General features: G+C 38.4%; 1 protein-coding gene across 3 annotated transcripts in view; it reads right to left on the bottom strand.

Annotated features, from left to right (window-relative positions):
- The window catches only part of TTC39B (tetratricopeptide repeat domain 39B), a 138,530-nt gene that overhangs the window by 12,669 nt on the left and 108,990 nt on the right, over positions 1-16,871 (bottom strand). For all 3 annotated transcript variants that reach the window (XM_059924695.1, XM_059924699.1, XM_059924696.1), the window contains 8 exons: positions 15,758-15,866; positions 15,104-15,171; positions 14,959-15,018; positions 13,321-13,482; positions 12,057-12,148; positions 7,194-7,320; positions 3,756-3,864; positions 102-188 (listed from right to left, as the gene is read on the bottom strand). In XM_059924695.1, coding sequence (XP_059780678.1) covers positions 102-188; positions 3,756-3,864; positions 7,194-7,320; positions 12,057-12,148; positions 13,321-13,482; positions 14,959-15,018; positions 15,104-15,171; positions 15,758-15,866 — 814 coding nt within the window. The remainder of the gene's footprint in view (positions 1-101; positions 189-3,755; positions 3,865-7,193; positions 7,321-12,056; positions 12,149-13,320; positions 13,483-14,958; positions 15,019-15,103; positions 15,172-15,757; positions 15,867-16,871) is intronic.

The following is a 16,871-nucleotide window of genomic DNA, read 5'->3' as shown; positions in this document are numbered from 1 at the left end:
ATATAGTAGAAACTATGCAGAAAATATGTTAGTGATGGAACATCTAGGACACACAGACAAAGAAAGTCTGAAATGTCCATATAGTCTGTACTTATACATACGTTGTTTTGGTTCTTTGTTAAATAGTACAAACTTTGAGTTCCTCCTTTTGGTCCCAGTTTCTTGAGACTTCTCATCCACTCGTTTCCCTGGTGCCCAGAAATCAAAGGGAATTATCAGTCCATGAAGATGAATACCTCAATATTTTGGCTACTCTACCTAACCTCCAGATCAAAATGAGCTGAAGTATTATAACTTTTCTGTAAAAGGGGAAGGAAAAAGAAGGGAAAGGAAACAATCATTCTTTTATTTAAAATGATGCCTTTAATATGGGAAGGTGACATATTCGCCCTTCATCAACAGATGAGCTTTTCGTAAGACTGTTTTTCAATAGTGGAGTAGAATATTCCACTCACCTGGTATCCCTGTGATCACCTGCTTGTATTTGCAAGAAGGCTAATGGGGAGGTGGGGAGGGCAGTGGTCTGTGGCCTCAGAACAGCATTGCTCTTAGTTCCACTGCATTCTTTATCTATCCAGCCTGAAACCTTGAGCTTGTTAGCAGATAAGCCCACTGATTCAGCTTTCATTCTTTTCTATTTCTTCTCCTTATTGGTGGGAATCTAAAGCTACAATTATTTTAAATATGGAAGGCAGCCTAAATGCCCAACAATTCTGAAAGAGTTGATTAAATTATGATATATTATCTCCATGGAATGCCATGAAGCTTTTGAAATTATTATAAGGGTTACTTAGCAACAATTAAAACATTTATGATAAACTACCATAGGATCCAGCAATCCCACTTCTGCATATTTATCTGAAAAGCAAATACTAACTTGAAAAGATATATACACCCTCATGTTCATTGCAGCATTATTACAACAGCCAAGCATGGAAACAACCTAAGTGTCCATCAATGGATGAATGGATAAAGAAAATGTGTTATATATATATAATAGAACATTCAGCCATAAGAAAGAATCAAATTTTGCCATTTGCAACAACAGGAAGGACCTTGAGGATATTATGCTAAGTGAACAAAAGTCAGACAGAGAAAGACAAACACCATATGATCTCACTTCTATGTGAAATCTAAAAAGAAAAAAAGAAAAAACCTCATAGATACAGGTAACAGATTGGTTGCCAGGGGCGAGGAGTTGAGGGGTGGGTGAAATATATGAAGAGGTCAAAAGGTACAAACTCCCAGTTATAAAATAAGTTAAGTCATGGAATATAGTATACAGCATGGTAACTATAGTTAATACTCTATTGCATATTTGAAAGTTGCTGAGAGTAGATCTTAAAAGTGCTCAAGAAAAAAAATTTTGTAACGATGTACGGTGACAGATATTAACTAGACTTACTGTGGTGATCATTTTACAATGTATATAAATATCAAATCATTATGCTGTACACCTGAAATTAATATAGTGTTATATGTCAATTATATCTCAATGGAAAAAAAAGTTTACGATATAATAAATGAAAAAAACTAGGCTAGAGTATGTCCAGGTACACTATGATTGTAACTATAAAAATAAAGCTAAGATGGGGCTTCCCTGGTGGCATAGTGGTTAAGAATCCGCCACCGTAACTAGAGAAAACCTGCACGCAGCAACGAAGACCCAACGCAGCCAAAAATAAAAAAAATAAAATAAATTAAAAAAAAATAAAGCTAGGATGGTATACACAGAAATTCTAAATTAATTGTGCATAGCAGGAAAAATATGGGTGACTTTTTTCACCTACATCTGTAACAGGGAAGAGCTAAAACGGACTGTCTGTTGGATCTGTTTCTTTGACTTTAACCTTTGCTTTTCGTTGCTTTTGTTATTATAATCATACATAATGGCCTGCCTCAGGGAACCCTGCCCACCTGTGACTGGCTGCAAGAAAAAAGAAACTAACACATCCCCTCCCCAGGCTGGTCATTCCAGGAGTTTTGCAAGACTGGTGGCCCTTTTACTTTACTTCCTCACCACCTCTCCCTCGCTGATTCTATAAAAGAAACTGGCATCCAGACCCCGATAAGATGGTTTTTCTGAGACGCTAGTCTGCCATCTTCTCGGTCTGCCGGCTTTCCGAATAAAGTCATATTCCTTTGCCTCGGCACCTCGTCTCCGATTCATTGGCCTGTCGTGTGTCGAGCAGAGTGAGCTTGGACTCGGTAACACATCTATCAAATGTCATTACGCGTTTAATTTTTGAAAAGTAATTGTAAAGAGAAATGTCATTAAACATTTCAGCCCCATACTGTGGTTGAAGTAAAAAATGATCCACTGTTATAGCACAGGGAACTCTACTCAGTGCTCTGTGGTAACCTAAATGGGAAGGAAAACCAAAAAAGAGGGGATATATGTATACGTATAGCTGATTCACTTTGCTGTACAGCAGCAGAAACTAACACAACATTGTAAAGCAACTATACTACCAAAAAAAATTAAATAAATAAATAACCCAAATGAGGTGCTCATCCCCGGAGTCGCAGTCAATATTTCATCCCCCACGTGGGGAGTATACTGCATATGGAGCTGGTACTCCTTCGGTGCCCATTTTCTTCCAGCTAAGGAAAATTAGTTACCTGTTAGAATTTTTCCTGGCTATTCTTGAATTTTTATGCCCTTTACAATGTTTATCATCCCAGCAATTTTTGCTTTACTTCTGTGATTAGAACATTCGAGAGGATAAGACCATTATCTTGGAATAATACCTAAATGATCTGGGGGTTGATAAGGAATACAACAAAAGCTATCACTTACGGTATTGTTTAGCAAAAGTTAAAGCCTCTATTTATGACAGAGAACTAGATAATGTCAGAGCAAGAAAACCCTGGGTATCATCTGGTCCAACACCACACCCATTTTAAAAGAAATCAGAGGCCCTCCTGGGTATGGGATGAGGTATGCTTCCCAGAGCCTCACAGCTGCAGGAGTGGAACTATAAGCCCAGACCAGCTGATTTTCCTCCTACTATGCCAGCTGCTTCTAGTAAATAGAGCTTCCAGTACACTGGAAAGGGACCTCCAGTACAACCAAAGTAATGAGTAAAAACATCAAATTGTGACAAGATTTCAACTTGAAAACAAACAATTCTCTGTGTCTGTAAAAACACAGTAGTCATTAGAGAGCAAAAATGAGGCATGGAAAGAATCACAACCAACTAAAACCAGTATACATTTCCCTTGAGCTGCTCTAAAACTCAACTCTCTTCTTCATCTTTGTTTTTTTAACAGCCTTAAGATAAAATTCCCATAACATACAATTCACCCATTTAAAGTATGCAATTCACTGGTTGTGAGTATATTACAGAGGTGTGAACCATCACCAGAATCAATTTTAGAATATTTTCATCACCCCCAAAACCAAATGCCATAACCTTTAGCTTTCACACACCCCCAGTTCTCCATCCCTAGGCAACCATTAATCTGCTTTCTGTCTTTACAGACTGATCTATCCTCCATATTTTATGTAAATTATATCTCTCACTCTGTTTTCTTTTGCAGCTGGCTTCTTTCACTGAGCCTAACGTCCCCAAGGCTCATCCATGTTGTATCAGGTATCTTTTCTCCATCTTGATTGCAATCACCCAGACACCTGCGGCTCAAGCTCTTTTGTCCTCATCATGCACACAAATTAACACGGGCTTATGTGCACAGGGAAAGGACAGGAGAGGGGCAACGGTAAAGATTTCCAGGCTCTTACTTTTCATACTTACTTTCACTTTGTAGAGCTGCCTCAGCCTTTTCAACAGTTACCAACAGATTTTCAGAAAGATCTTTTCTTTTGCTCACTAGTGGAAAACCATTCCAAACATACATCATTTCCTAATGAGGAAAAATGAGAAACCATTCGCAATTATGTGAGGTTATTCAATGTTCTTTACAACAACAAAACTACATATGTGTGTTTTGCCTCAGTTGCTAGTGATCTCAAGACAACATTTAGAGATCATTTTCCTTAGCTTTCCTCATTTGGAATTTAGTGATTTAATTTCCCCTTTTCTCACTTTATTTAATGCTTTTTGCCTTTTATACTGCAAAGTATTCTATATATATATATATATATATATATATATATATAGTATATTGTGTTTTTACTGAAAAATTAATTTACTCATTCATTTAACAAGTATTTATTAAGCATCTACTGGTATCCAATCCTTTTGGAAGATAATGGATTACAGATACAGAAATAAATATAATATTTTAAAATGATACTATGAACAATTCTATTTAATATAGATTTTTGCTGTTACACTTAAGTAAAGGGAAACATTTTTCAATATCTGCCAACTGTTTATATAAAATGTCTCCAAGGACATCACTGAAAATGAACATAGGAAATATTTTACCTGGCTCAGGTTCTTTTATACCATTAAAAACATGTGACAGTCCGGTAATGCAATCCAATATGCAGAAAATGCATTCATTTAAAGGCCATACGGCAGAATGACAGCCCCTAAAAATGTAAACTAATGATTTCTCATTGCAAATTACACTTAATAGGCAAACAGATGAGAATTTTTTTTTTTGGACCAAAAGCAAATGTGCTCTTGCTTGAAAATATTTTTCTAATCTTCCTAGTAGTGCAGTTCATATTTTGAAAGGTATGAAATAACCAGGGTAATTAGAATCTTCTTGGAAATAAATGAATGTTAAAATATTATAGAGATATTGTTTGAACAGCCTCTTACAGGGAAGCAGTAGAAATGAGGAAAATACATTGGAGTGGCAGCAAAGTCATCTTTACACTATGGTACTGAAAACTAAGATAACAACACTACCTTTTGTTTTACATCTAGCTTCTAATTGCTAATAGAGTAAGAGTTCAATTCAATAACTAACCGAACATTTATTTTAACTGATGATGATGTTTTTAAATGTTGCTTTTATCGAAGGAATATTCTGTCAGAAGAAGGAACGCTCATACCTGACCTTGCCATTTTATGACATATAGGATTTTGGTAAAATTCCTAGTCACCACAAATTCAAGCCAATTCTTACACCCTTAGCCCTGGAGAAATAAGTGCTCTGAGTTAACCTTCCTTAAGACCCTTAGTAATCAGAGCAAGCTATACATCATCATGTACACACAAGCATCTAAGTTCTAGGGCAGAGAAAGGACTATGGTGCTCTACAAAAATTTCAGGGAAGTTCTGTGACACAGAAAGAAAAAAATTTCCCAGCACAAATCACTAGATAGAAATGAAGCAGAAATGGAGCTGAAAGCTGTCATTGGTAAAACAGCATCAGGCTCCCACGTTAGCTGGGAAAGGGGGATGTTTGGTCATTTTTTGTGATTTGCATGGTGTTCTTATTTTTATCTGTGTTCAGATATGATTACAGAGTGATGGTATATTTTTTTATTAAATTTATCTGTTTATTTATCTATCTATCTATTTATTTATTTATGGCTGTGTTGGGTCTTTGTTGCTGCCGGCGGGCTTTCTCTAGTTGTGGCGGGCGGGGGCTACTCTTCATTGTGGCGCGCGGGCTTCTCACTGCGGTGGCTTCTCTTGTTGTGGAGCACAGGCTCTAGGCGCACGGGCTTCAGTAGTTGTGGCTCATGGGCTCTAGGCCTGCGGGCTTCAGTAGTTGTGGCACACGGGCTTAGTTGCTCCACGGCATGTAGGATCTTCCCAGACCAGGGCTCGAACCTGTGTCCCCTGCATTGGCAGGCAGATTCTTAACCACTGCGCCACCAGAGAAGTCCCCAGAGTGGTCATATTTTTATCTCATTCCATCACAGGCACAGAACAACCCAGTCTGAGGGTGGTGTTCTCCGAGACTAAGTTGGGAAAACCTGGGTCAAGGTACTAGGTGCAGGCTAGCTCCCAACTGATGCCTGTGAGGGGCTGCAGTTTTCTTTCTCACAGAATATTTAAAGAGCTTCTATATCAATGATAAAATAATAAAAAACCCGATGAAATCAGGGAAGTATACGAACAACAATTCACAAAACAAGAAATAAAAATGAACAAGCATGTGAAAAGATGCTCAACTGCACATGTAAACAGTAAAACACTGTTGGTAGGAATTTAAATTGGTACAGCCTTTCTGGAGGGCAAACTGGCAATGTCAAAGTATTAAATGCATATGCCCTTCAACTCAGAATTCCATTTCTAGACATCTCTCCCAGACAATTTTATGCCCAGGTACAAAAAGAGAGATATGAAAGAATAGTAATTGTAGCTTGTTTGTAGTAGTAAAAACTGGAAACTAAATAACTGTTAAAGGGGGATAACTGAAAAAACTCTGGAATCAAAAAAAAAAAAAAATCATGAACCCCCAAAGGAGGACAGCAGGTGTGAGCTTGCACTAAACAGCTTTCCTGTGCTATGTGACTACCTACACAAAACTAAAGCCCCAAAGAGTCATCATAATTTGATATATTCGGTACTTTAAAAAAAAGTCTTCATTAAGACAACTTAAGTTGAAATTATGCTTTTCACAAAGTCTAGCCTAAATGGCATACCGATCAAGAACGTGAGCTCTAGCGCTGGGCAGGGCAAAGCAGCCACCAGCCACTTATGGCTCTGGAGCAATGCGACTGGTTCAAACTGAGACGCACTCTAAGCATAGAACACACACCAGATTTCAATGGATGAGTACAATATGCAAGAATGCGAAATCTCATGAATAAGTTTTTAGAGATTACATGCTCAAATGACAAAATGTTGCCTAAACTGGGTTAAACCAATACTCTCAAAATGATTATCATGTGCCCTTTTACTTTTCAATTTTTTACCTTTTGATTTTTAATGTGGCTACTAGAAAAGGTAGAGTTACATATGTGGCTTGCATTATAATTCAACTCAATTTCAATTAAGTCAACTCACCTCTCTCTGCCTGAATTTCCTTACTTGTCAAATGAGGCTACAAAGAGAAACTCCCCTCATAGAGTTACTGTAAGAATTAAATGATATATTTTATAAATAGCCTTTATCAAAATTCCTAGAACATACCAATCAGTCAAAAAACATCTGCTATACTTTTTATTACTCATTAATAATTTATCCATAAATGTTCACCTTACAAACACAATGGTTTTTAATTGAGCGAACTTCACAACAAAAGTTAGATGTTCTCCCTGCCACTGTGAATAGACAATTTATTTCTAGGATGCAAACAGTAAATAAAATAAAGGCAGATACCAGGGCAGGCAAGATGAGCTTCACGGGTGCGGGCAACGAGGGAGAGTAACGTCGAGCCTTCCTCACAGCAAACTTCTCAGTAGGGATCGATTTCCCAGCAATTCTCTGCTTCAAGCCATCCACCTGTCTGTGAAAAGCCCCAGCCCCAGTGAAAGGTCGTTAAGAACACATACATTATTTACACCTGTCCTTGTCACGCTGCGCTCCCTAGACCGGTGGCATCAGCATCACCTGGAAACCTGTTGGAAATGCAAATTTGCAGGCTCCACCCCAGACCTATTAAATCAGCAGCTCTAGAGCTGGGGCCCAGCAATCTGGACTTCAATGAGTCCTCCAGAGGATTCTGATGCACGCACAAGTTTGAGAACCAGTGATTGACACGTATTTCTTTTTTTTAAAATAAATTTATTTATTTATTTTTGGCTGTGTTGGGTCCTCGTCTCTGTGCGAGGGCCCTCTCCAGCTGCGGCAAGCGGGGCCCACTCCCCATCGCGGTGCACGGGCCCCTCACTATCGCGGCCTCTCCTGTGGCAGAGCACAGGCTCCAGACGCGCAGGCTCAGCAATTGTGGCTCACGGGCCCAGTCGCTCCGCGGCATGCGGGATCCTCCCAGACCAGGGCTCGAACCCGCGTCCCCTGCATTGGCAGGCGGACTCTCAACCACTGCGCCACCAGGGAAGCCCGACACGTATTTCTTTCTAGTTAACTTAGCAAGTGTCCTAGCCTATCAAACAGAGTCAAGGAAATCTAGATATAAAATTGGCAATTTCCATAAGTAAGCAGGAAAAAGTCCAAAGTATTTACATTGTGGATACTTCCGAGAGAGGGAATAAGGTATACCGGTACATCTCCTATTCCTTTCTGCAAGTATGACACAGATCTGTAAAGTAATGTGGCTCAAAAGATAGCCGTCAATTCATGTATAATTTGAGAAAATGTTTGCAAAGCATAGGTGATTTTGAAAATAATCAACTAAGAACATATACCATGTTTACAACCTTTCTCTCAAAATTCTAAGAAATTCCAATTATAAAATTCACAAGCACATAAAAGTGAGAATAGGACGGTGAGGCTACATGTTCCTAGGGCACTTTCTTATACATAACTTTGCAAATGCACCAAACACGTTGCCAAGAAGAAATTTAGGGAGATATCCAACTATACTGAAAGAAAACGATGCAATAAGAGGAAAAAACATTCCAGTATGAAGACAAGCTTGTGTTACATTATTTCTGGGCACAATTTGGGAATATGGATTTTTTTAATTGAGGTATAATTGACATATGACATTATATTATTTTCAGGTGTACAAAGGGCTATGGCTTTTAAATCAGAATGCCCATCATTACTGTGAATTAACATCAGTGGAAGAGGCAGTGGAAATGTGAGGTGGGAGTTGAGGGAAGGGGTCAGAAGCATGCAGTGGACATGAAACCTTGGCATTTAAGGATCACAGAGTCTGTATGAAGAGAACATTCATTTTGGGGACTCTCCTCTCATCATCCCAACAAATTAGATGCTATCACACATGCAGCAGACCTCAAGCTTTCTCCTGAAAATAAGATTGGTTACATATTTCAAAGAAATTATTTTGATATGGAGAAAATTTACTTTGAAGCACAGGAAGCGTGGATGTAAAAGATCCCAATGTATCTTAATATTCCATTCCATTTGTTGTTTGTGTGAAATGAGGCAATACATTCTACCAGTAAGAGGTGGCATTAATCTACATGGCTTCCACTGATGTTGATTCTATTAGTATACATGGTCCTTTTGCTAAAAAGAGCTTCTCTAAAAGCATGAAAAAGTAGTCCTGGTCATACCTTCAAATTTGTTCTGACAGATTTGTCAGAGGGTTCAGCCAGGCCATTATTTCTCATAATGTGGTCACAGACTATAGTATTCCACTTAAAAGTGTGGGCTTCCCTGGTGGCACAGTGGTTAAGCATCTGCCTGCCAATGCAGGGGACATGGGTTCGAGCCCTGGTACTGGAAGATCCCACATGCCGCAGAGCAACTAAGCCCGTGCACCACAACTACTGAGCCTGCACTCTAGAGCCCACAAGCCACAACTACTGAGCTCACGTGCCACAACTACTGAAGCCCGCACACCTAGAGACCGTGCTCCGCAACAAGAGAAGCCACCGCGATGAGAAGCCCGCGCACCGCAACTAGAGAAAGCCCGTGCACGGCAACGGAGACCCAACGCAGCCAAAAATAAATAAATAAATAATTTTTTTAAAAAAAGTATTTGTCATCAATTATGTTTGAAGAACGCAGTTGGGCTTCTCCGTTCCTTAACTTCCTCATCACCAGCGGTCACCTCCTCCTTTCCACCACAGCCACCCACCCCTACAGTCACACCTTAGACCACTTCATCACCTGTAACTTTTTGACCTCAAAGCACAAATTCAAGCACACCACCCTTTGAACACCACTCTCCTCATTCTACCTTGGCTGTTCTACTAAGACTTTCAGTCCTCTTGCCTTTCAACTTTCTCCCAGCTCGGCAGTCTCCTTCTTTCCCCATCCCTCCACACTCCTGCCTAGACTGCCAGGCAGGCAATCTTTACTGCAGCATGCTCTGGCTCATGTCCTAGACTCCCTTGCTAATGCTTAGTCGTTGCACTCATCCGGATGAAGCTCAGTATCCATCCTCCCTGCACCTGCACTGAGAACAAGTTGGTATCACTGTAAATTCATCAACACCAACCTCGAACGAGCCCTGGCACTGCCTGCCATTCCCCCTCCTGTGTTTCTCTCACCACCTCACTGTCCCACTCTCTACAGCAATGATTTCCAATATTCTTCATCCTCCTCAGACCTCCAGCCCACTCCTTTCTCTTTCACTCTCAACAGAGAGCCCTGCCTCTTACTTCATAAAGAAAAACAGAAGCTGTGAGGGAGGAAGCCCTCCATCTCACGCTACCACACACGAGCTTGCATGCCTCCGCACCTGTTCTGGACTTCTTCCCTCCCGTACAATAGAGGACCTGGTCCTCCCTCTAGATAAAGCCAGTCCTGCCATCAGTGCTTTGGATTCTATCTCCTCTTGCATTCTCAAGAGCCTTGCAAATATCAGGTATCACATTTCTCGCTTATACCATTTCTCGCTTATATGTCTAACTTCTCTTTCTCCAAAGGATCCTTCCCAGTGGTTTTTGAGAATGCTCAGATCTCTCCCATTAAGATATTCTTTGATACTACATCTCCCTCCAACTCACTCTCTCTCCATCTCTTCCCCTTCATAGTCAAAGTTATCCAGGGATGTTATTTATGCTCAACTCTCTTCATTTCTTTGTATCTCATTCACTCTTCAGCCAATCCCAGTCTGGTCTCTACCTCTGTTCTGTTACCTTATCAACTCCCGCTCGGGATACCAATGAGCTCTGTGTCCCTAAAACACATTTTGCCTTATTTTTTTTTAAGCCTACAGCACTCGGTATTCCCAGGCGCTCTTCCATCCAGGCACCAACCAGCCCCGACCCTGCTTAGCTTCTGACATCAGACAAGATCGGGCACATTCAGGGTGGTACGGCTGGAGACTCTGTCTTATTTTTAAAAGGAATTCTGTGTTCTATGAGACATATTTTGAGCAATCCTGGATGTTAATTTTCCTTTGACCTATACATAAAATGTAGCATCACGTCCTGTCACGTATCAGCTTTGTCTTAGTTCTTCTAATGTGCAGTGCTCCTTCCTGCAACAGCATCCTCTCAAATGCTGTTCCCTTGGTCTGAAACTGTTACCACCACAACTCCCCACTGCCCCAGCAGCTCCCATGCCACCTTCAGACCTCATCTCAACTATCATTCCCTCTGTGCTCTTATCCATACCCCTCCTCCCACTGGGGAACGGAGGGACAGTGGGTAGTGTTGGTGATGCAAGTATTGTAGGTTTCCGCCTTGCTAACTGGTAGTCCCAGTCACTGAGAGAGGAAAGAACACCAGGTTTGCTAGGGAAGACTGGATGTGGTGAGTTTTCAATGCTTTGACATATCTAAGTGAAGGTGGTAAACGGGAGCTAGATGTATGGGTCTGGAGCTCAGTCACAAGGTCTGTACTAGGGATTTAAATTTGGCTTGAATCGGATTTCCTAAGGTTGAGGTTCTAAGACTGACCTTTGAAATCAAAAGCATCAACTTTTAATAGATGGAAGTAGGATGAGCTTACAAAGATACCAAGAAGGAATGGTGAGACAAGTAGGAGGAGAAAAATCAGTCATGTGTTATAATTTTGCATTTACTGGGTGATTATTTCACTGATGTCTAGTTCCACTACAAGATTATGAACTGCACAAGGACAGGATCCATGCCTGTTTATTCAGCACTTAACACAGTAGTGTTCATACAATAGGTGCTCAACATAAAGGTTACAGATGAATGGATGGATGGATGGATGGATGGATGGACGGACACTGGTCTAAACAAAGTTAAACTGATTACTTCATAGCAGAGCTTCTCAGAATCTTTGGCACACTAATGAAAACTAAGGGTATGTTATATTGTGTTATATTCTTAAGTTTTTCTGATCACAAAATACCTTTGATTTATAACAGTAAACATCTTTAGCTAACAATACCATTTGAGGGAACTGTGTTCAAAATGCAGTAGCAAAGCCCCAATAACAAAACAAAAAACCATGTGTTCTCAAGATTCCCAATTACACTGGCATATCTGCAAAGTCTTGCTAAAAGGATGACATTTTGACCCTTAAATATATTTTTTTAAGAGTTTCTGTATCAAATCAGATAAATTAAAGAAATATGAAGGTGAAGCATGAAGACCACTAAGGGAAAAAGAAAGTATTTGTGTGTTCCTCTATTCATTCAGGATCTTTGTTATAGAAATAGTGTCTTGCTTACCTAAATAAAGCTACCACATCTTCTTTAGTTGCTACTACATCTTCCTCTGGAAGCATACTCAAAATTGCAGCTTTTAAGAACACATATGTTGCCTTGAGGAAAAGAAAAGCAGCCAGTCAGAGAGCATCCTAGGTACATGACATTGCTATCTTGCAAATCAGGAAAGACCTACAAATCTTCCAGATATCATATTTAAGAGATAGCAAATATTAAAAAAAAAGGAAATGAAGTCTTGTATCACCTGTTCCAAATGAGATCAAAACTTTTCACCTAATTTTGGCCATTTTCCTATTATATAACTGTAACGTTCATGGATGAGAAAATGGACAAAATGAAAGAGAGATCATTATCTCATTCCTCCCAACTTTTCACAAATGGATCAGAATTTTTTTAGAACTCTTTTCTTTAATTGACGTATAGTTGATTTACAATATTACATTAGTTTCAAGTGTACAACATAGTGATTCAATATTTTTATAGATGATACACCATTTAAAGTTGTTATAAAATATTGGCTATATTCTCTGTATATTACAACCTTGTATTTTATTTATTTTATAGCTAGCAGTTTGTACCTCTTAATCTCCTTCCCCTAACTTGCCACACCTGTTAGAATGGCTATCATCAAAAAGACAACAAATAATAAACGTTGATGAGATTGTGGAGAAAAGGGAACCCTAGTATACTGTTGGTGGGAATGTAAATTGGTACAGCCACTATGGAAAACAGTATGAAGGTTCTTCAAAAAATTAAAATAGAACTACCATATGATCCAGCAATTCCATTCCTGGGTATATATCCAAAGAAAAATGGAAACACTAATTCGAAAAGATATGTACATCATAACGTTCATAGCAGCATTATTTACAAAAGCCAAGACATGGAAGCAACCTAAGTGTGCATCAACAGATGAATGGATAAAGAATTAACTTTGATTATTATGAAAAGCCTTGTTATCAGGGCATCAAAAAGTCTACAAACAATTATCAAGACTTGATATTTAATAATTTTTATATATAAGTACAGTTCATCTTCACAGATAAAGCCTCTTTGTTGAAAAAGACTATGTGGATGGCTTTTAAAGCACGTAGTGCTGAGGACAGTGGTTATAAACAGCAGGTACTTAATGCATACTTCCTCCTTTGATGTATCTCTAAGTTGAGAAAACAGTGTCAATATCATACTATGGAACAAACAGTCCTAAATGAAAATCATCCTGTACACTTATTAGCAAACAGATGACATTAATGAAACTGTACTTTACCTTGGACCATTTACTCTCTTTGCAAAGCAGATCTGAATAGTAATACGCCTCCCTCCAGTTTTGTTGGAATACAAAAATCCACATCAGCTCCCAATAACAGAGATGGTGAAACTGTTTCCATTCTTCTTGAACTGAAATGCATTTTCGAAATATCTCTTGTGCCTATAAGTCAATTGCATAAAGCTGATCATCCAGATATTAGACAAGGAGATAATAACCTAATGGAAAAATACATAAAACACTTTGTACAAAAAGAGCAAAATCATCACTCATTAAACCACTCAATACGACAACACGTTCCTTTCCTTATATGCAACAATACAGTTAAACTTTGCCTCTTTATTTAACTTTGTGAGAGGGCCATGGAACTTTATAATGTGGGAGTAGCAAAGTTCCTTTCTTAAGTAAGACGTAAAATGCAGAAGTCCTTTAAGAAAAGATTTGACAATAAATTTAGAACTTCCAGCGGGTAAAATATACCTTAAACAAAGTTAAAGGCAATGGACAGACTGGGAGAAGATATCGCTATACAGACTGGGAGAAGATATCGCTATATGCAAAATGGGCAAAGGATTAACCCTTACCATACAGCAATTTTATTAAATCCTTAAAAAAAGACAAACAACTCAGTGGGAAAATTGTTTAAAGATATAAATAGGAAATTAGAGAAAAAGATATATGAGTGACAAATATACATATGAAGAAATTTTTACACTGGAAAATATAAATTAAAAAATTAGATTATCATTTTTCAACCATCACATTGGCAAAAATAAAACAGATAAATAATGACCAGAGTTGGCAAAGAGCACTGAAAACAAGTATTCTCATACCTTTACAGGAGTTTAAATGGACTAGCCTTAAGTTAGGAGGGCAATTTGTCTGAATTTATCAAAATGCAAACATCTTTGACCTAGAAATCCTCATTATCAGAATCGATCTCACATAAATACACCTTTGCACAGAAATATACACATAATAATGTTTACAACAGCATCATGTATAGTAGCCAAATGCCTATCAATAGTGGACTGCTTTAATAAGTACAGTATATCCATCTCATTGAATGAAACCCAGCCATCAAAAAGAATGAGGAAGATTTAGAAATACTGACCTGGAAAGAAATCCAAGATGTATTGTAAGTAGAAAAAAATCAAATCAAGGAAAAATACATGTTTGACCCCATTTGTGTAGAAGAAAATTGTTCATGAGTATATTTATATAAAAGGCTATTCACTCTTCTTCTTCAAGGGAATTAGTGAATAATTTCCTTTGATGGGGAGCACACATGTAGTACAGTGGAGTGACCTTTATGCAGGGGCAAGATTCCAAAGTCAATATGTAATACCGAGATGGATAGCAGTCAAAGATTTTTGAAAGTCCCTTAAACTACCCAACTGTATTTCTATATCCTACCCTGAACTGCCTCAGGTACTTTACGTGCAAATGTAGAGTATATTCAGTAATCTACTACATATCATAGAGTGCATCCACACAATTAACTTTTGGCTTTTTAACTACATATTTTCCCTTTATTTCTGTCTAGCGCATATAGCTGGACTTGCTCATATGGAATGGGTGCACTACACAACTCCACCATATAGACAGCCCCCTAAATGACCCTCTCAAATAAGTTACCTCTTCCACATTTCCTTTCAGCAGCTCTATCCGGCCATGATAAAACAACATGAGGGAGCCCTGCGGAGGGAGAAACAGACTGTTCAATGGTCAACCCTGGTTGATTGATTATGGTTGAAAAAGACACTTGAAATTCTAAGCGTACATTTGGAAACTGCTGGAGGTAGGGTTCAAGGAGACGCTCTGCTTCCACAACATTCACTTCTCCTGTACCTAGAAATTTAACAGGAAAAGCCTCAGTCTTCACGAAATGTGGTCGACATTTATAACTATTTCTCCAAATTTCATTAAAATATAGCAAAGACCTATTCATGGAAAACATGAAAACTGTTAATTTGTCATTTTAATATTTGGGAAATAAAAGAAGACAAGTCTCATCTATGACTTTAGTTTAAGATAGCTCTAGGGCAAATTCTTAGGAGCAGAGGTGGTTGCCTTCAATTCCTAATTGAAATTTCTGGTTTTAATAGCAATATTAAACTTATTTTAACCAAAAATTTAATTTTCTGCTAAAAAAAGAAATATAATATGCTAAAAATAGATCACCTTAAACAAGCTTTATAGAATTTTTTAGCTGAGAACAGATTAAAAAGAATTTGATGAAAGAAACCCTCCACCCCCTCTGCCAAATGTTACTACGAGAAATGTCACAATTTTCCACTTTTACTCAAAAAAAAGGTAAATATAGACTACGATCTCTTACTGATTTTTGTAAATTTTTACTTTTGATGTTTTTTTACATTTTTACAGATGAAAGATAATCAACTTTCAATGATGTGAAATATAATCCAGTCCTTACCAAGTATCAGGGAGATATAAGTATGAAAAGCTAGTATAGTTAAGCAGCATAGTGGAGACCTCATGCTTCTTCCTAAGGCGCCTTCCCGTAACTGCAGGATGCCCAACTCCTATGGGAATTAGAGGCATTTTAGAATGAGAAGAGCATGACTGAAACATCATATTCAGAGACTTTAAAATGCTAGCTCACGTATCCCCACCCTCCATGAAGGTGGGGTTTATTTTTCAAGAGCTTAGAATAGCAGTAATATTTAGCTAGAAACAAATTTTACATTTTAAACTGGCATAAGACAGTCTCCCAAATTCTTATATCATGTGATCTTAAGGAGAGAAAAAGGTAGAGCTCATTTCATAGAAAATGCTCTATTTCTCTTATATAAATATTAATTTATTAAAACATATTGAGGATCTAAGTACAAAACACTATGGTGGGTATGAATATATACAGTTCTATGTCTTCAAAGGTCTTTCCATCAAATAGGGAAGGTAGTACATGAACACATAATTTTATTGGAATATGGCAAGGGCCATAAGAAAGATAAGGAAATGATTCTGAAAGTTAGGAATACTTGAGCCTTGTTGGGAGAAGATAAGGGAAAGCTTTGTGGAATAGGTGACATTTATCTCAATCCTAATGGATGGAGAGGCTCTCAAGAGACATTATTTGGGAGGATGTCAGTTGGGGAGGACATCCAAAACAGACACCAGCAGAAGCATGGACACAGAAAAGCACAGGATCTATTTGGAGAACAACCATTTGCCCAGTTTAGCAGGAACACTGGGGAAGCAAAAAGGATGGGTAGTAGGCTAGAAGCATTGGCTAGAATCAGATCCTAGGGCCCTTGAATCTATGCTATAGTTTGGACTTTATTCAAGGGGCAAGCTGGAGCTACTAAAGAAATAAGGTGGAAGATGAATAGTAGAGGGGAAGGGTAACGATGAAATACAGAGTCTGAATAGACAGACCATATCAGGAAGGGATCACCATAAATACATAATACTTATGGAGAACTTGGAAAGTGGAATAAATGGGGAAAAAAATTACAGCTTCTTGTACTTGTTCTCATACATTTCTCAAAACCTGCTCTCTGGACTAACAGGGACAACTTTTGCAA

Source organism: Balaenoptera ricei, chromosome 6 (assembly GCF_028023285.1).
Source record: "Balaenoptera ricei isolate mBalRic1 chromosome 6, mBalRic1.hap2, whole genome shotgun sequence".
NCBI lineage: Eukaryota > Metazoa > Chordata > Mammalia > Artiodactyla > Balaenopteridae > Balaenoptera > Balaenoptera ricei.
This window is presented reverse-complemented; position numbering and strand designations above follow the sequence as displayed.